Genomic DNA, 21489 nt, shown 5'->3' with positions numbered 1-21489 from the left:
TGTGCACTTGTGTGGAACCTAATAAAATTAAACACAAGCATTCTTAGTTAAAATTACACAGTTATTTCACTATTTAATAGTTTCAGGACAACATTTCTAAGTTGTTCTTTTGCTGTCACTCAACTGTTACTTTTTGAGGCAATAAGCAACATTGCTGAATGCTAATAGAGTATACTTCACCTCTCCTTCTCAATATGACCCCAATTCACCAATTTTTACTGGCAAAATTATGTTACAGATGTTTAAACCTGGAAAATTTCCAGCCAACTGGAGCTAGACCCATGTCAAATAAAGGGCATTTTATATTCCAAACAACTTTTGGCTCTTTTTAGCCATGTCAAGTATCTATATGTAAATTGGAGATTCGTATTATGCTTTTTATTAATAAGTATGTTTAGAGTAGGTTGTTATATTAATTAAAACTAAGTTGCTTTCCTTTTATTAAATAAATACAAATAAAATTGGTGTTCAGAAAATGGTACAGCCAAGCAAGCTTCTTGGCATATTACAGACTTGGAACAGAAGGAAAGGTGTCTCAGAAGCAAGAACTTTTGGACCTTCTCTTGCCTTTCTTTCTGCTGCTCCCCTTACTCCATCAAGGGAGGCCACAACAATTAGAAATTAGAATTCCTCTTCCCCAAGGCATGTCTTAGAAATTAGAGCTTCTCTCTGACATAGCTATCCAAAAAATCAGGACCAGTTACTCTAGCATTTCCCTGCCTTTTTTAAGCATTGAAATATACTTAAAATCAAGCCCATTAAATTAAAATAAAACTAGCTACAATTTATCTCACAACTACTGTGTGCCACTCAACATTCCAAGGATTTTATTTGTATTTACTTATTCATTGGTCATAGGACCCATATGAAGCAGGTACCACCATTACCTACAGAGGAAGAAACTAAAGAGCAAAGAAATGATTTGCCCAAGTTTACACAGATGCTTAATGATGAAATTGGAATTCTAACCTTCCCTGAGCCTGTGTTTAGCTACTTTTTTTCTGGTCTTTAAATACTTGTGATCTTCTGTTTTTATTAGTGTTCTGTAATTTTGCTTATTTGGTTGCTTATCCTGTGTGTGTGTGTGCGTTTGTGTGTGTGTGTGTGTGTGTACATTTTGGTTTCGATCTTACAAATTTTATTGAACAACATGCCAGGGAGTAAGTAATGCAACGGGAACATTAGGATAAGTAAAACAATTCTCACCTTTGAAATGCTTATGGTCCAATCAGACATTTTTTTTACCTTTATTTTAATATATATAAATCTCTGAATATATATATATATATATATATACACACATACATATAAATAGATATAGATATAACAATGGACTGCATTACAACTCTTATTACATACATAGAGCTCAATTTTTCATATCTTTGGTTGTATACATAGTATACTCATACTAATTTGTGTCCTCATACATGTACTTTGGACAATAATGATCATCACATTCAACCATCATTAATTACCCCATGCCCCTTCCCTTTCCCTCCCACCCCTCTGCCCTATCTAGAGTTCATCTATTCCTCCAATGCTCCCCCTCCCTGTCCCCCTATTAATCAATTTCTTTATATCAAGGAAAACATTCGGCATTTGGTTTTGTGGGATTGGCTAACTTTACTTAGCATTATCTTCTCTATTTATCTTTGGTGTGAATCATAGCACTATCACTTTTTCTTTATTCATTTACTTATTTGTTTATTTAATTGTTTATTAAGTTTATAGATTCTGCTCAACATTGTTAAGTACTAGAAAAATAAAGGAAGTTAAAAACAAAAAGCCAATTTTAAAATGAAACTAACAGATCAGTGGAGAAGAATTATATTTCACCTATTAAATATATGCAACTTGTAAGAAGATCTCTGTGTAAGCAGCAAGTAACATAATGAGAACTTACAACAGACAGACTTGATTTTCCCTAGACATTCTAGAAAAGTTTATCTAAATAAGTGAATTTAAACAGAATGTTAAAAGATTTGTAGTTGGTCTTAGACAAAAGAATGGTCAATATCTAGAACAAATTTTAAATTTTATAATTGTTTTTATCTGTAAGTATAAATTGATAAATCTCACTATAAGATTTAATTTGCTAATGGATGAACTTGAACATTGAACAATGGTTCACATGAATGGTAAAAAATATTGATTTCAGACTATTGGGTCTTTTTGACCCCAAAACCTATCACCAGCAAAAACCTGGGAGCCTGACATAGAGTGGCTGACTTTTTATTTTGTAAAATAAAATGACATCTGGTTTATAATTTATAATTATAATTTCTAAAGAGAATTTAATATTTAAAATTTAGAAACAATATAATCTAAGAATGAAGAACACTTCTTTAAAATGAATAGTTTTTCATTAGCCTTTTTCTCACTTGATAAAGGATAAATAACCTCTATTAGGGTCTGGGAATCATTGTACTACAAAACTCTGTGCTTCCTTAAGGTACTCATAAGAAAACTAGAACTGGGTAATACAAAGCATCCTTTTAAGTGTAGAAACCAAGAAGACAAAATAGCCTGGGACATTGGACAGAAAATGTGGAATTTGAGATAAGACTTAAATTAGAGGAAGAAGCACAGAAAATGTCAGCAACTCTTGAAAACTTAGTACACAGGAGAACTGATGGTGTTTAAAACATTGCCTTTAGTCTCAATCTCCCAAATCTCCTAAAATGTAATAACATATTTATACATACAGCACATACCCACACCTGGATATATAGAGGAATAGATAGATGATAGATAGATAAATATTAAAATTGTACTTTTAGACTGACTTGGGATTTCCCTAAATGATTTTACTCTGCTAAACTCAGCCTGACAAACAGTGCACCTGCTTAACTGGGAAAAGTGCCAAGAAAAGAAAAAAAAATCAGGGAAATTAATTTCCAAGAGCAGTAGATAAATGGCACACCTCATTAGAAAATCTATTTAAAAGGCACATCAGGAGATGTCTGCAAGACTTTCATAAGAAATTGATGCTTCCTACCATCATGTCCTTGCCATCTTTCTTCTTAGATTACTGATCTTACTTCCTCTTAATAGGATTCAAATTCAAGTTAGATTTAATGAGTGCGTCCTATGTGACAGGTATGTATGTTATATATAGATTTATTTTATTCTAATAATGTCAAAACTGTTTTTGAAATAAGTATGTTTTGTGGAATGCTTGCAAAAGTTACCAAACTTGCATTGAGACACCCTCTTACAACCATATTGTGACTTTTCCTTATTATGAATGAGGGTGCTATGGCCCTCACTCTGAAACAAGAAAGGCTAATAGTTATTAAAATGTATTCCTGTATATTCTGGCCTAGAGGAAAATCATTAACATCCTCCAATGTCATTGTTTTTTAGTAATTATTTTAGAAGTCTTATTTGTTTGTACTTATTGTTTACAGAGAAACATGTCCCTTCGTAAACAAAGCAGAAGAGATTTGTAAGAAATTTCAGCCAAATCTCACAAATCCTAGTCTTTAAAATTATAAATTATCAATGAACCTTGCTGCTTCCTGGAATGAAGCTGGCTTAGTCCACAGAGGAGTGAAGACCAGACTCTGGCAATCCTTAAGAACCCTTAACCTCAGTTATTAAGAAAGTAACTTGCTCTGCCCCCATTGATTTCTGAAAGCAATCATTTTCCTCGAGAAAAGCAAAGGCAGTGTGGATAATGTTAGGGTGATCATACATCTGATCTGTGGTGCATGGTAAATCCTAACAGCTCTCCATTTCATTCCCATAAGCATCCTATTTTGAATATTAAATTATATAGTTGTCAAAAGGGGAGCCCATGTATGCTGTTAAATCAGTAAACATATACTACATGTCCCACAATTCCCTTAAATGCAAGTTTTCAGGGTAATTTTTGGACATAAGAGAATTTTGTGTGGACTTTTGGAGGCATAAATTAAACAATAAAGCTATTTATTCTCTGAAGCTTGGTTTAGGGCAGGTGTTTTTGCAGCCATACACATTATTGCTGATATGCTTTCCATCCTTGCTTGGCAACCCCTGCTTCTTATTTTTCAGCTCCCACTGGCAGTCTCCTTTGGGCATCCTTTGGGCCAAATCCTGGCCAGGTGCATTTGCAATGCCTTACTGAAGGGCACCAATTTATCCTGCAACTCATCCACATCATCAAAATTTGAGATGGTGAGAAACAAATGAGGGTTATGATTTGTCCTTAGTCTTCCTTATTCTGTGTCCATCTGCCCTTCCTCTTCCCAACTTCCAGCCTGCTGACTTTTGACTAAGCTCCAGGGCATTGCCACAGCCTTACACAGATCATTTAATCACTCACAGTTGTTCTGCTGCTCTGAGCAAACGCTGACAAATGCACAAGAGTGCTATCTGAATATTGTTTCACTGTTATACTTGGTAAGAAATAAAGGATAGGTGAAATATCTTTTCCAGTCTGTTTATTTAGTGCCCTAAAATTTGTCTTATTAAGAAAAATCAAACTCACTAATTTCACAGTACAGAAAGCAAGGTGCTATCCCCATTTCAAAGACACAGAAAAACACATTGCTAGTCAGGTTAGCTTGTAGGTAACAGAGGTATAAAATGAAACTGAAAGAAGTCCCTTCTACACATTCCACAAGTAGATAAGACTTGTCTAAATCAGATCAAATGCTGAAAACAAGGAATTGTGAAGGTTTCCCAAAGGAGACTCATTTCTCTCAATCCAGAACAGAATGTGCTTACAAAAATAAATTTTCATTTATCTATAAACAACTTTATAATGGCTTCAAAGTATTTATCTACTTTTATAAAAGCATCAAAGAGAAAATCAAGACACAGCAACTGCTGCTCTGACTCTCTAGTATTTAGGATCACCTCCAGCCATGCTTCCTTCTCCTGTTGGATTTCCTTTTAAAACATTAGCAATTACATTCAAAATCTATTAGGTGGTCCAAAAACTCATCATGATGACAATATCAATCCCCAGGAATATTCTTAATCATATCCACTAAAATTAACATTAAAAACACAAGAGCCAGGCATGGTGACTCATGCCTGTAAACCCAGGCAGCTCCAGAGGCTGAGAAGGCAGCAGGATCATGAGTTCAAAGCCAGCCTCAGCAAAAACAAGGTGCTAAGTAACTCTGTGAGACATGACAGGGTCTTGTAAATAAAATGCAAAATAGGACTGTGGCTCAGTGGAAGACCCCTGAGTTCAATCCCTGTCTCTCACCCCTACCCCCACCCCCAACCCCCCCTCCCAAAAAAGAATTAGAGTACCATTTACATGTTGAAACTGTTATTGAAGTAAATATCCTTTTCTGGAAGAACTGACATAAACAAGATAGTTTAGACCTTACTAAATGAATAAATGGGATTAGATTTTCATATCAGAGAATGTATCCCATCCACATAAAATGAATATAAAGTAAAAGTTTTATATTATAATTCCACTGAATCTTTGAATATATATACTTTTGGCTTCAGAATTGATTATTTAAATTTTAATGAGCTAAATGTATTTGAATTTCTTATTTGAAGAATTTATATATTTTCCTTTAAAATTTAAAGCTTTGTGATTTTTTTTTTCATTTCAAATCCATTCCTGAATTTTTATCATCCTAAATATGGCCTCATGATGCCAGTCATTCTAACACATCATATTCTTCTGAATCTGTTGTAATTAACATACTTATTGTCAACTAGAGTATAACAAAATAAAATTATATAAATATTCTTCTTTGTATAATAAAATAAATTATTTCAAAATAGAAATGTTAGCATTATTCACTCTTACCAATGCATTTCAGAAAATTTACTATGTTTACTGGCACTTTCATACAGAGATAAAAATAGTCCTTTCTTAGATATGTTTATGTTTCTGAGTGAGATGGGAAAGTCAACAAAGGTTTAGGATATAGTGTGTTAATTGCTCTTAATATAGGTACCCATAATTATTTATATTAAGTTGTATTCTTTTGCAATATAACTTTTTATGAGAATGAAACATATGGTAACAAGATTCCAAAATTGTACCCACTGATCTTTGTCTCCTGGTGTTCTCACTCCTATGTAGTTTCTTCCAAAACTGAATAGGATTTGCTTGTGTCACCCAAAGGATTTTGCAGAAATGAAATTCTGGGATTTCCAAGTCTAGGTCATAAGAGCTCTGGCTTCTGCTTTGTTCTCTTATATCTCTCACTTTGGGTAAAGCCATCTGCCTTGTGCATGGACACACCAGCATTGATTTAACAACCAAGTAAGATGTCCTGCAAATATTCCACCACTCATGTCAACCTTTCAGTTAACTGCCGCCCCAACTGATAGCTTCACTGCAATCTCAAGACAAAACCTAAGGCAATACCACCCAATGCATTTTCAAATTACTGACCCATAGATACCATATGAAATAATAAATATTTGTTGTTGTTTTAAACCACTTACTTTTTGAAGTAATTTAATATGCATATAAATTGTTCTATAAAATGTGACCAATTAAAATCTCACTTCATAAGCATGTATTTTATTCATTCCAATATCATTATATTTGCTTTGTTAATTTTTAAGGTTGTTCAAAAGCTGCTGAATAAAATAAAATAAAATTATATAAATATGCTTCTTTGTGAAATATAAGAAATTGTTTCAAAATCAAAATGTTAGCATTATTTACTCTTATCAATGAATTTCAGAAAACTTACTATGTTGGCTGGCACTTTCATACAGAGATAAAAACAGTCCTTTCTTAGATAAGTTTATGTTTCTGAGTGAGAAGGGCAAGTCAACAAAGGTTTAGAATACAAGGTGTTAATTGCTCTTAATACAGTTGCCCATAAGGTACAGTGCATTTTCCTTATGAATCTCAGAATGGTTTACAGAAGAAGGATGGTTCTTGAAGTATTAGTAAACATTCTCAGAAGGAATATTGAGGAATGAGTCTCTACTCCTAGTATTATCAATATTCACACTATAACAGTACTTATGATAAATCAGGTTCTATTGTAAGCATTTCAAATATATTCCATCATATAATCCTCTTAACAATCCTACTGCATAAGTACTATTTGAAATCCTACTTTATAGAAGACCAAACTAAGGCAAAGAGAGGATAATGTCCCCAATATCACAGAGCTAGCAAATACTAAAGTATAAATTTATACCAAGGAAATGAAGCATCAGACTTCTAGTCTTAGCTATTAACTATTATTCTTTCTGCTCTACTGGGAGTTGGAGTGGGAGAAATGGTATGAGCAAAGTTAGCAAGGAATGAGAGTTTGTTTCCTGGGACCAACAGGGAAAAGCAGAAGGAAACATGGTTGAAAAACAGGGTACATATGCTGACTTACAAAATAAAAATTAAGAGCTAAGCCAAGGACTTGAATTTCATGCCAAGGAGTTCATTATACTTAAGCAATAGAAAATATCTTAATTGATCAAATGTGCGTTTTATGAAGATGTCTTTAGAGCAATTGGGTGGATACAGAGAAGATGAAGGAGCTAAGAAGAAATGACATGAGTGCCCTCCAAAGAGAATGAATGCATGAAGTATTGTAATGGTGATATGGTAATGAGAGGAGAAAGCCAAATTTACGAGCCATGTAAGCACATGGTCTTTGACTATGTTGACTGCTCAGCATCCAAGGAGACTTAAAAAGTGATTTCAGGTTCCTTTTGTGGGTAATGGATTGATAGTTATGTCATTAATAAATATGGGAACCTGAAAAAGGAGGCCTTACATAAAAGATGTGCTTAATAAACACTTATGAAAGACAAGATGAAGTGTCAATAACACAGCTCTACTTTTCCCTGTCAGATAAAATGCCAGTAACCTAGGTATTATCCATTGCACCTAATTATAGGGGTCCAATGGAAAATATGTCTTACATTTTAATACTCTAGTCTGAAACTATAATTGTAGGTAACTGCATTTTATAAAATAAAAACAAATGTCTTTCAGTGCTAATTTCCGTAGTGTTCTCATAAAATCATTAACTTGCAAAGATGACATTTACATGCCACTCATACATGTCTATTGTAAGAAAGAAAAAAAACTATATTTTACAATCATATGTGGTTCTAAAATTTAAATAAACGATTTTTTTTAAAAAAAGGAAATGAGAGGTAAAACACTACAGTTGGTACAGGCTCAAAGAGAATGGAATTTCCTAAAGTATCACATTGTTACCAAGCATTTCTCACTTAAAATATCAAGGTCATAATTTTATATTATAGCCATTTCAATTGTAAATTCTTTAAGAGTCTACATGACAGAACACAAAAAAGTATTGCCTGATTAAAGCAGAAAATCATGTACCTGGATAAATTGCTCTTCTGCTTTGGTTGGCATTATGAGACTTATCTTTGCTTGCTAGACAAGGCCCACCTATAGTCCAACTGTGAATGGTATACCTGGGAGAAGTCATCCAAGTCATACCTTCATCTCATAAACTCAAATAATAGAGTTCTATACATTCATGATATTTAAGTTGTATTTCTTTTGACATTTGTGGCACAGGCATTTCCTGACATTATGTAAAAACTTGATAAATAATTGTTGAATCAGTTAAATTTAAAATGAGAAGCCTGCAGATCTCTGAATATAGAGTTTTTTAGTTGAACTTAGAGTCTCTGGGTTCTACTGAGTCTACTCCTACTGGAAAAAGGAAAATAAGGGAAGGAAGAGTACACATATGAGAAAGCACCTCAATTGATTAATGAAATTCTTTTGCTTGTGATAAAAGGGATGTGCATAATTCATCCATCTACTTGTGAAATAGTTATTGAACACCACACCTATTCCTTTCCTCCAGGAACTCACAGTCAACTTGGGGTAGCAAATGTGGAACTAGGTAAATATAAATTAAGAAAAAGTCCTGGAACGAAAAGATGAATGAGGTGCTCAGGGATTGAACAGATCACAATGAACATCTTCCCTTTCTAACTTGTATTATTCCTATTTTACTCCAAATTCATAAGAACATATGGACGCTCAAGATGTAGTATCTCATTACAAGCTATGCCAAGAAAATCCTTCTAACATTCTTTATTTTCAGGAACTCAAAAGACAATGGTTTGCTGAGAGGAAGAAGGAGCATGTCTACAAATGAAACTTGGGACTGGATGACTAAAGCAAAAGAAATACTTTACTTTTCACTTGTCCAAAATCTTTTTTGTTTGGTTTAGTTTTTTATTACCAAGTGTAAAATCTACAAATTAGTCCTTATTGGTACTTGATGAAGTATCAGTTCCAATACTCAATCTCCACTAAAGCTTTTTAATACTTATCTTTACAAAGCTGCATTAGTCAGCCTTTATTCAGCCCTGAAAGCAGAACAGACAAAGGAAGACAACAGGAGGAAAAGAGAAGAAAACTGACTTCAGTGACCTTCAATCACATTGGCAGGATACAGGATGGAATGCAGAGAAACAAAGCCACAACTAGGGAGAACATTTTTTTTCTTTTAATTTAAAAGTCAAACCTCCTGGATCTTACCTGAAAAGTTCTTGTAATCAACTAAATCGAACATAACAACGGCAACAGCTGACCAGGTTATTATCAGAGCAATGACCAGAAGCCAGGCTGCAGGTGAGCTGAATGTCGTCACTATGTCTTCTGTGACTGTCCTCTTCAGCACTTTTCCAGGGGATTTGGGCAGAGATCCATTTTTGCTGTCTATCACAGTTGTGGTTGTAGATGCATTTCCTAATCAAACATTAAATAAGGAAAATATAATTTAGAAATTCACATCGAATGTTGATGAAAAAAACACAAACTATGAATTTTGTAACCTGTTTGTATCATTTTCTATGGTAGATCATATTTGCTCAGCAGCAGTCCCCCACCTCCCAACCCACTCCCACATTGTCTCTTCCTCTGCATTTACCCCTCACCCTGAAACCTTTTTGGCTCATAAGCATTTCTCATCTCCCAAGTTCCATCTATGCTCCCATCCAGGCCATGAAACCTATTCATTTTCTTCCACTCATTTTCACTTCTCTGTTACCATTTCCCCTACCATTTCCAAGAGCAATAGGCTTTTGGAACAAGATGCCTTTTAAAATAATTTTTATTTATTTAGGTTCAATATGTCAATTCTGAAAATCAGTAAAAACATACTCTCTGAGGAGAGATTTGAAATCAGTGATAAAATAAAGTGGATAGAACTCTATATGGATATCCTGTTTTAACTGCATAATAGTTTTCTTTTTTGTGATGTATGTTTTCTTTTTTTTAATTTGTTTTAATTAGTTACACATGACAGTACAATGACCTTTACATATCATACATTTGAATCAGATGGGATATAATATCTCATTTTTCTGAGTATACAGGTTGCAGAATCACATTGATCATGCATTCATATATATCCACACAGTAATAATAATGCCTGTTTCAATCTACTATCCTCCCTAATAATTTTCTATTGAGGTCATTAAGTTTTTCTGATTTTTTTTTGGCAGGGCAAAGAAGAGAATAATGTTGGAGAATCTTATCATATCCAGTATTATAATAATCTTGGAAGATCTTATTATATCCAGTTGTTTCTTCCAGAAACAACTTCTGTTAACATGTTTTTTATTTGCACCTAGTTTTGTGTATATGTGTATATAAATATATAAATGTTTTATTTGTTTTTGACAAATCACGATTACACTGTCCTTTTTGTTTTCTTTGCTAGACAATGTAAAATCAACAAGCTTTCATATTATTAGGTATCCCTTTAAATATTACTTAAGTGGCTGCATGGAATGTCATTTTATGACTGTATATAATTTAGTCATAAAGTTTCCTAGCTTATGATATGACAGAAATTTTCTCAAACCCATCAACAATCCTCCCTTCAGGAGACATTCCTAAATGAGAATTGCTGATACAAATAACATACTCACTTTTATATTTTTTGAGACTATGTATACATATATATAATTTTAAACTTGATGTTTTGGAAAATTATAGTAGTCTTGCTTCCTTATGCATATCAATATTATCACTGGTATTTAAAATATGTGCAATAATATAAGAGAAAAATTTTTGCTTCATTTACAATTCACTGATTACTTGAGATAAATAGTTAATGTTTAGTTTTCCTTCCTTTGTATTTCTTGTGAGTTTTTTCTTTAACTTTGCTTGAAATCTACTTACACACACACAAACGCACAGGCACATGTTCACAAAGATAATATTTTATAACCTTAGTCTTGCAAGTTTTGCTTCAATTATTTACCTTTTCCTCTTATAGCATTTCTATATACAGAGTGAAATATAACAATTTTGTTAGTCTTTCACTTTGCTTCATAACATTTCTGTCAATGTATGGCTTGAAAGTCCCCCTTAGTGGTCAGTGGACATATCTGATTATCTTAACCACACTTGACCTTTAGAGAATTAAATCCAGAGGTAATTCAGAGATTTTTTGAAATAACCATTTCATGGCATTTTTAAGAAAACTGAAGACTGACTAAAAAATTAAGGAGACTTTCATAACATTCTCATTTCCATATTTCTCAGGTGTGTAGTAAATCATTCAATACTAAAGAGAAAAAAAAGCTTTCATCAATTATTTTTTTTTTGCCAAAAGCATCATTTATTATATTTTCATGTATATTGAGTATAGACCACATTATCTGTAATAATAATTCCAAAACAAATGGAGAAAATGTTGATTAGTCTATACACAAGATTACATATTTTCAATTTCACTATTTATCTCTAAATTATAATATTTTTATGCATTAGATTCTACAGAAAATCTAAATTTTCAATTTTCTTTAACATTTTCATCAAGTAAATTTCCCTTAGCTTAAAGCTTAATTGTAGTTAAAGTGTGTTAAATAATAATTAGAAGATTTTAGTCTTGTAAATATGGAAGAAATTTTCTATATTCCTTGAAAGCCTCGGTGGAATTAAAGTGCACCTTATTCTGTTTATCTGCCTTCACAATTCCTTCTTTTGGATATGTATTTCATGTGGAAATGGTGAAGCAAAAAAATTTACATGCTTGTAGAGAGGAGATTGGAATTAACTTCTGGCTCCTCCCTGTATTATCTAAATGGACGGAATTTCACTATCACACTATCTTTCTGAGCAAGAAGAATTTCCACTTAGGAAAAGAAACTGGTTTAGGGTTGAATTTGCAGGCTTGTGATGGTGAAAAGAAAAGTCATGCAAACCATTTGGCATATCTCCTGGTACATGGTAATTATTTGACAAATGGCAACACAAGAATCACTAAATGACATCATTATCATTATTACTGTCTTCATTACTGCCATTAGCACCTCCAGTGCTACTTCTATGATCATGGCTCTGGCTATGATTACTACTGCTGTCATAAGGAAACTCAAGAAGGGCAGGATTAACGTCAGAAGTGAAGGCAGAAGAACTGACCCTCAAGTAAATGTGAGCACTTTTCCCATTGAATAAGCACATATATTAGATCAAGATGGGTATGGGGAACAAAAAAGAGTTCTAAAATTCTCTCAGTATCCTTTCCAATCAATTCATTTATTTCTTGGAATATAAGAGGAAAACATGCTAATTTATTCATATAATTAGAGGTTGTTTTGCCCCACTGGCAAAATTAAGAGAAATGAACTATGCAAAAAAAAGTTATTTCTTTGTAGTATAAACATTATACATATAAACTCGAAAAATAAAGTTTGAGCCATTTTAACAAAGATATTCACAGATGCTTATAGTATGAATATAGTATGAATTCAGTTCATAATACAATTTGATATTGGGAGGAGGAACAATGCTATTTGCAAATTATGTTCTCCAATTAATAGTCTCACTCTTTTCATTTCTTTTGCCATAAAAGGTCACACTATCTTACTTTTTTCAAAAATTAGTGACATACCACTCTGAGTCCCAGAGTAAAGAAAAATTAAATTCATTCAAGAGTACATATTTGTGGGCTGGGGTTATGGCTCAGTTGTAGTGCACATGCCTGGCATGCATGGGGCACTAGGTTCAAGTCTCAGCACTGCATATAAATAAATAAATAAAGGTTAATCAACAATTTTTTTTTAAAAAGAGTACATATTTGTAGGTGATAACAACCAAACATAACTAATGCAGTATTTTTTAGATAGAAGTAGCCTACCAAGGCCTATATTTTCTAAAAGTTAATAAGCTAATGAAGAACAACAGTAGTAAAAGAATTCAATTAAGATTTTTAAATTATTTTAGGTAGAAATTAACAATAATGACAACAAATTTTGCTTTCCTGAAAAAATTGTGGAAAAAAACATCCCAAGTTCATGAACTCATTTGAGTAGAAATGATAGCAAGATGGAGAACTACCCTTAAAAAACAGATTTTTATAGACTATACTTGACATGGTGCTCAAAGAGGAAAAGTAATAAGGAACCCATATCATATCCTCTCATTGATTTTTGTTTCAAATTCCCATCACTCCTAATGATAGTTCTGAAAATAGATGAATGATAAGAGTGCTTTGAAATGAGATTTAAGACCCAAGTGGGGCTACAAGTGAATCAAACCTTCAGAATAATGATTTGCAGGAGAGTAAATGAATTAAGAGTGTTTAGGAGTAGCCGGCCTGAAAATTGATATGTTGCTAATCTCCAGTTTTTATTGCCTCTGGAAGGCTTTCTACTGATACTAAGTGGAGAACATCTGAAGAATGGTTTCTGCACTTGAGATTCACTTCAGTGAGTTGTGTATTTGGGCATCAGACAATGTCAAACACGCTTGCTAGGTATCTTGAAACTGAAAATATAAATTTCCTAAGATTTGACACAAACTAGCTGTATCTTTGTCAAATTCTTAAAGGTTGAATATTTTAAAAGAAATATGACAGTAGAGGAAAGTGACAAAGGTGTAGCAAGTGGGGCTGGAGGGGAGAAATTCTACGGAGTAATAATGGCCAAATTATATGGTTATACTGTGTATATGATGAATATGTAACAACAAGTCCCATCAGTGTGTACAATAATAATGCACCAATAAAAAAGAAACATGTATTTCTAACTGCTTCCTTTTCTGATTAGAAGAGTAGGAAACTATAAATTCAGGAATTAATGCAAGTTCAGAGTTTAAAAATACAAAATATATATTTTTACAGAATGGATATAATTTGAATTCCTTTTATGATTCTGACAAGATGATTATGGTATAATTTTTAAGTAGATGAAAATGATAAATTTAATAGTAAATTATATTCTAGATGTCCTTTGTATTTTTATTGTATTCATGTCCTCAAAATTTCCACTTAAAAAGTCAGACTCAATACTGATAAAAACATATTCACTATACAACTGCAAAGCAATAAACAACTTGAAAGTAACCTGAAGGTTATCGTGCTTAAAGAAAATTTTATGTCGCCTTTGTTATAAAACATATTAAGTTGTACCTTTCATTTTCCATTCAAATTTACTGCAAAAGCCACATAGAGCCAAGAGGAATAAAATTGAGGGTGAATAAATGGCCTTCTCTGACAGCTGGTCAAGATAAATGCAAAGAACAGAGTATGTAATCTGAGATTATTTAATGTTTGAGAAGCACTTTAAAGATGACAAGTGCTAGTTATTGATATGGCAGAAAAAATGAGAGGTAAATACTACTGAGTAATTTGACAGGGGCTACAATTCTTGGAAACCTGCATTTCAGAAGTAGAGCAGAATAGCCAGAGTACATGTCAGTCCTTTCCCTACCTATTTTTAAATTCTTTTCCTTTTTTTTTTTTAATTTTTTTTATTGGTTGTTCAAAACATTATAAAGCTCTTGACATATCATATTTCATACATTAGATTCAAGTTGGTTATGAACTCCCAATTTTACCCCAAATACAGATTGCAGAATCACATCGGTTACACATCCACATTTTTACATAATGCCCTATTAGTAACTGTTGTATTCTGCTACCTTTCCTATCCTCTACCATCCCCCCTCCCTCCCCTCCCATCTTCTCTCTCTACCCCATCCACTGTAATTCATATCTCTCCTTGTTTATTTTCCCATTCCCCTCACAACCTCTTATATGTAATTTTGTATAACAATGAGGGTCTCCCTCCATTACCATGCAATTTCCCTTTTCTCTCCCTTTCCATCCCACCTCATGTATCTGTTTAATGTTAATCTTTTCTTCCTGCTCTTCCTCCCTGCTCTGTTCTTAGTTGCTCTCATTATATCAAAGAAGACATTTGGTATTTGTTTTTTAGGGATTGGCTAGCTTCACTAAGCATAATCTGCTCTAGTGCCGTCCATTTCCCTGCAAATTCTATGATTTTGTCATTTTTTAGTGCTGCGTAATACTCCATGGTGTATAAATGCCACATTTTTTTTTATCCATTCATCTATTGAAGGGCATCTGGGTTGAAACAATAAGAGAGGTAAATAGAGAGCCTACATCATGGGAACAAATTTTTACTCCTCACACTTCAGATAGAGCCCTAATATCCAGAGTATACAAAGAACTCAAAAAATTTAACAATAAGAAAACAAATAACCCAATCAACAAATGGGCCAAAGACCTGAACAGACACTTCTCAGAGGAGGACATACAATCAATCAACAAGTACATGAAAAAATGCTCACCATCTCTAGCAGTCAGAGAAATGCAAATCAAAACCACCCTAAGATACCATCTCACTCCAGTAAGATTGGCAGCCGTTATGAAGTCAAACAACAACAAGTGCTGGAGAGGATGTGGGGAAAAGGGTACTCTTGTACATTGCTGGTGGGACTGCAAACTGGTGCGGCCAATCTGGAAAACAGTATGGAGATTCCTGGGAAAGCTGGGAATGGAACCACCATTTGACCCAGCTATTGCCCTTCTTGGACTTTTCCCTGAAGACCTTAATTCTTTTCCTTTTGATTCCATACAAATTATTTTGATTGCTAGACAGTCCAAATCAAGTTCAAAAGAAGAGGGGACCTGACTGAATGGCCATGTGACTCTGATCTAAAGCAAAATTAGGGACTTCTTATATAATGGTTCCAAAGACTGGCTTCACATTCAGGTTACACACAGAAGAATAAATCATAAGCCTCCTGATAGAAGTCACTTAACCTCATCATCCCTTATTGATGAGATAAAGAACCTGCCAAGTGCACTTGAGCATTATTATTCCTATGGGACACAGGCAATGCAATCTCTTCCAGGATGCTCAAGGAAGAAACCTATATTTTAGAATTGTGTCATTAAAATATTGCACTCTCAATACATGAAAGCATTAGTATGAATTTTGCATTTTGTCATGTGATTTGGTTTGTTTTATACTTACACTGTACCTGTCCTTCAAGCTTTTGAGATCAAAGAAGAGAAACTGTGTGTGTGTGTGTGTGTGTGTGTGTGTGTGTATATATATATATATATATATATATATATTTATATATAAAATGTATATCAGGGTCAGGGCTGGGGTGTAGCTCAGTGATAGAGTGATTGCCTCATATGTGTAAGGAACTGGATTTGATCCTCAGTACCACATAAAAATAAGTAAAATAAAGATATTGTGTTCATCTACAACTAAAAAACAAATCTAAAAACAAATGTATTCAGAACATGATTGCCAATAACATGTAAGAAGGACCCTTGCTATATTTTTGTGCTCCAAAAATCATTTCATATAACTAAGGACTTTGTAGAAAGTCTATTGAAAAGTAGAAAGTCTATTGAAAACTAGAAAGTCCATTTTAAACAACTTCACCAGTTTTATTTTTTTTTATTTTTTAGTTGTAGATGGACACAACACAATGGCTTTATTGTTTTTTATGTGGTACTGAGGATCGAACCTGGGTCTAGCCCGTGGTAGGCGAGTGCTCTACCACTGAGCCACAATCCCAGCCCACCAGTTTTATTGTTTGAAGAATGTTTATGTATCTTGTGGATATAGAACTGTAAAATCAAATTACATTTTTCTGTGAGCATATATAAATGGAATGAACATAAATTTTGAGAGGTAAGATAAATCATTACAATTTGCAAAAAAATCATATTTATTAAATAATCTTAAATATTTAATTAATATAGAATTAATCTATTTTTAGAAGAAGCTAAAATCTACACACTAAAATAAACAGCTATTAATTCTTTCAAGTATGAATATTGCTTTCATCTCAAGACAGAAATTGGTTCCCTGCCAATTTTAATGAAAGTCCTAATCTGCCAACTTTTCTCCCAGATTTTTAAACTATGATCATGAAATTGAAATTTCAGAGGACATTTTAGTCTTCTGAGCTAAAGATATTTATGTCTTTTCTTTCTGGTATTATCCTGCACTCCTTACCCTCCCACTCTCTTCAATATTAAGTGAATTATTTTTTCTAGCAACAGGGCTAGAAATTGAGCCATCCCCTGATTCCTAGCCATAAGAATGGACCTGTAAACCACGCCTGATTCACACCCATTTGTCTGTGACTGCAAAGGGGTTGGAGATTGAGTGTTCCCCAAATTTTTCTGTGGAACAACTGAGAGACATTCTTTTCCTACTGGAGTGGCCCTCCTGGTAAGATATGGATGGGGTCTGTATTAGCCTCTCTTCCACCAGGTGGACAGCCACCTGCAAGACAAAGAGAGCCAGAATCCACATAACACTCCGTGGGCTCATGGAATCAGTGGTCCTTAGAACCAGCTGTATTTGTGGACCTACCAGTTAATGGAATTTAAAGTTTCAATGCAATGATGAGTCCATAAATAGAATTGATTTTTTTGAAGCATGAAAGTCAACTCCTTAACTATGTTTCCTAGATCTCTTAGCATAAATTCTATTTATAACTATAATGCTTTCAGCGCTTTTTTGATAAATACAATGAGGTGGATAAAATTATTCTAACTTTTTTTTTTAATAGCTCTCTATTTCTTGACAAGGCTCTAGGTTGGGAACAAGTCATCTGTCATTTTTCAGTATTCACAGCACAGCACTTTTTACACTGCAGGCCATAATAAATACTTGTTAAATATTAAGAACACCCTAAGTGTTGCTTGAGGGAATTACCTTTAAAAAAAGTACAATGTTAACCTCATTATTTCTGCATATAGGAGAGTGTACAGTACATTGTGGCTTCTAATCAGAGAAAAAAATGAAGTATATTTTTATGTTATGAAAAATGTTGAGATACTTTATCAATAAAAGTGTCTGTTCAGGTCCATCTCCTAATACTTGGGAATTTAGGTGGTTCAAAGTAATTAACAGGAAAAAGACTAATGTGTGTATTGGAGTATAGCTCATTGGTATAGCATTTGCTTAGCATGTGTGAACCTGGATTTAATACCAAGCACTGTCAAAAACAAACAAATAAAGTAAAAGAATGATGAAGTAACAACAACAACAACAAAAGATATGAAAGGTCTTTCACTGAAAAGAAGCATGCTTTTACTAAATAATGCCAGTCATTAAGCAGAGACTTCTTTCCAATGAGTGGGTAAGAACTCATATCTCATATGTTATTAAGACTTTAATTCCACCAAGAGGGAACAGCTAGGAGTCATGTCTAAAGCCAAATCAGGCAGAATAAATTTAAAAGTGCTCATGATAAACTTACAGATGTCTTAGTCTGCTTAGGCTGCCATAACAAAATACCATAGACTTAGACATAGAGTCACATATTTTTTCAAAATTCTGGAGGCTGGAAGTCTGGTGTTGGTGTGATTAGCTTATGCTAAGGGATTTCTTCTTAGCTGGGAGATAGCTACCTTCTCACTGAGTTCTAATATGGCAGAGTGAGCAAGTGCTCTGGCTTCTACTGTTGTAAAGGCACTAATTATATCCTGAGCATTCCACCCTCACAGCTTTACCTAAACATAATTACTTCTTCCTAAAGGACCACATCTCCAAATACTGTCATCACTATGGGATTAAGACTTCAACATATGAGGGTGAGTGGTACTATTCAATTCATAGTATGCATCTCTTTTAATTTTTAAAATTAATTAATAAGAGACTATTAATATATATTTAAGCATATGAATAGCATTTTAAATAGTTACATCTTTTTTATTAATATAACAAATCATGACCAGGGACCCTTACTATCACTACATTCCTAAGTAGCCCAAATCAAAATATCAGTGGCCACTAGATACAATGGAACACTTTAGAGATAAAAATTAATCAGTGAGAATGATTTTGGCAGATTCAATAAGGCTCACTTTAGGAAAATAATCCATGCTTACCATGAATAGAGGAAGTCTCATACAAGAAGAGAAGCCATTCCAGGATAACTCCAACTTGGTGAGTTAGAAGTTTGGAGACAAATCTCCAAAATATCTCCCAAACTCTATGGATTTAGTTTCAGGGAAATAGTAATTTCTTAGCAACTATGGTTTATATAGGATAAACATATAATACACAAACTGTATTGAGTTCTTTGTGGAAATTAATTTTCTAGTAGTTTATGTCTACATTGACACACTTTCTTTCTCAGCCAAAGTTGCTTAAATGAAACCTACTAATGCCCACAGTTCTATTAAATTATGCCATTGTCACTGAATTGCAAACCCGCTGAAACAGTAAAGCCTTGAATGATGACATGCTATTTCAATTTGGAAAATAACATATTGAACTGAATGCTTCAAAATCATTAGCCTTCCCTGATCTGTTGACTCTAATGTTGTTGTTTTTTTTTCTTTCACTTTCCTAAGGGCATTTTCACAGAAATCGACTCTTCCTTAAGAATTAATCATCTCCTGCTGCTTTTAGCTCCATGGAGTCATAATCACAGCATTGAAGTATCACAATAGCTTCTACTTACTTGTAGTAAGAGTATGATATCCCTCCTGCCAAAAGCATCAGACATATATTCATACTTTCTTCATATTTATATGTATTCAGTAATAATGACGAGGATTTTGTATAAAGCTTTCACTTAAAACTGTACCTATACTAAATGGTGAATTCCTCACATTGCCACAAGTTACTCTGAGGAAGAATAAGGAAACACAAAAACAAAGACCTAAATTTATTTCAAGTTCTATTTCTCTGGATGAGTTTTTAGACAAATGACATGAAGCAATCTGCTTTAGATATTTATCAACAAAAAGAAGTATAACTGTGTATTTTATTTATAAGGAAATTTCTATCTACTTTTTGGAAAAGGAGTGATAATTTAAAAATTTAATATTTTTTGTATCTGCATATATATGCATATTTTAGAATATATAACTAGCAAGAAGGTATAATTAAGAAGAAAGGATATGACTTATTTTGAATATGCCAGAGGCTTCTGAAATAACAATGATAATGTGAAACACCTATTTTAATGCATCTTTATTTAATAGCCATATAAATTTAGTTGATATATAAATTGACACATTCTATAGTTATTCTAGAATTCATGCTATTGCCATAATTGAAACTAAAACATATCAATAAAATTATTTTATCTCTAATGAAATAAAATTATTTAACAATTTTACAAGAAAAATATGTACTTAGGACTAAACAGCATTGTAATAGGATATTATTTTTGTATATATGGTTTTTCACTGGAACCCAAATTTTCATTTAGCTATTTGAAAAGTTTGAAGCATATCAGAACAGTCTAGCCCAATCTACATCTTTCTGGATTAAGTATATATATCTTATGAAAAATATACACCAATAGCATAAAAGAAACGTAGACTGAAAATTTTAAAAGATTTCCTATATGTGTGTGTGTGTGTGTGTGTGTGTTTTAATAATTTTATCTATAGGGAAAAGCAAGCAGCTTCCTGTGCCTTTCAAAGTATTTTTAAATGAGCTTGAAACTTCTTTATGCATTTATGAAAAGAACATTAAGGTATTCATGCCCATATTTCAAAACAGCAAGCAATTAGGTAAACACAAATCATACTTTATACAACACCTTTCTTCTAAGGAGCTCACAGAGTTTTAGAAACAGGTTGATAACGCTGCACATCTAGAGAGTAGAGGAAATATGCTACTGCTCTTGGATATGAAAGGAAACTGAAACAAAGGCATAAAACAGAACCAGTTTTCTGAAGTCTATTCATTATTGGAGTTTTCAAAGTCTTGTGCATAATGCTCAGTCCCCAAGATTTTCATCCTCTGTTTGTCCAAATAGACCTAAAATCAGTCTTAAATTTCATGTAAGGAAGAAATGCCATTCACTGGCAACAGATGAAAGGCCTTTTCTTTTGGCAATTATAGTTCTGATACAAAACTATTTTACAAAGCAAAGATCTAAACAAAATGAGGCGTGATTGAACTTTTTCCATCTGGCTCCTGCATACCATTTAACTTTTCAGTTTTTACTAGGCAGAAAAATAGTCGTTTTTCTAAGTATTGTAAAGGTAAAATTTAAATCAAATGGAAAAACAGGTTCTTGTCTTCTAGGAGCTCTACTTGCTGCTTACAGTCAGGGGAACTCCACTTTGTATTTTTTCTGGAGACTAGGAAAGAGAGCCACTTTCTTAAGAGTGAGCCCATGGTCATCTCTAGGTGCTGGACTGTCTATATAACACAGAACAGTAAAATTCTCTAACATATTGTTTCAAATAACTTCTAGAATAGGATCTCACTGGAGGTAAAAATTACATATTTCCAACATTTAAA

At 33.2% G+C, this 21489-nt stretch overlaps 1 protein-coding gene across 1 annotated transcript in view; it reads right to left on the bottom strand.

Annotated features, from left to right (window-relative positions):
• Positions 1–21489, bottom strand: part of LOC124102409 (triadin) — a gene marked incomplete at its 3' end in the record, with an annotated part of 122816 nt that overhangs the window by 59354 nt on the left and 41973 nt on the right. Inside the window, 1 exon segment of the mRNA XM_046458677.2 lies at positions 9461–9670. Coding sequence (XP_046314633.1) covers positions 9461–9670 — 210 coding nt within the window.

Source organism: Marmota monax, unplaced genomic scaffold (assembly GCF_021218885.2).
Source record: "Marmota monax isolate L192 unplaced genomic scaffold, Marmota_monax_Labrador192_F-V1.1 WCK01_AAM20220418_F8-fsc00198, whole genome shotgun sequence".
NCBI lineage: Eukaryota > Metazoa > Chordata > Mammalia > Rodentia > Sciuridae > Marmota > Marmota monax.
This window is presented reverse-complemented; position numbering and strand designations above follow the sequence as displayed.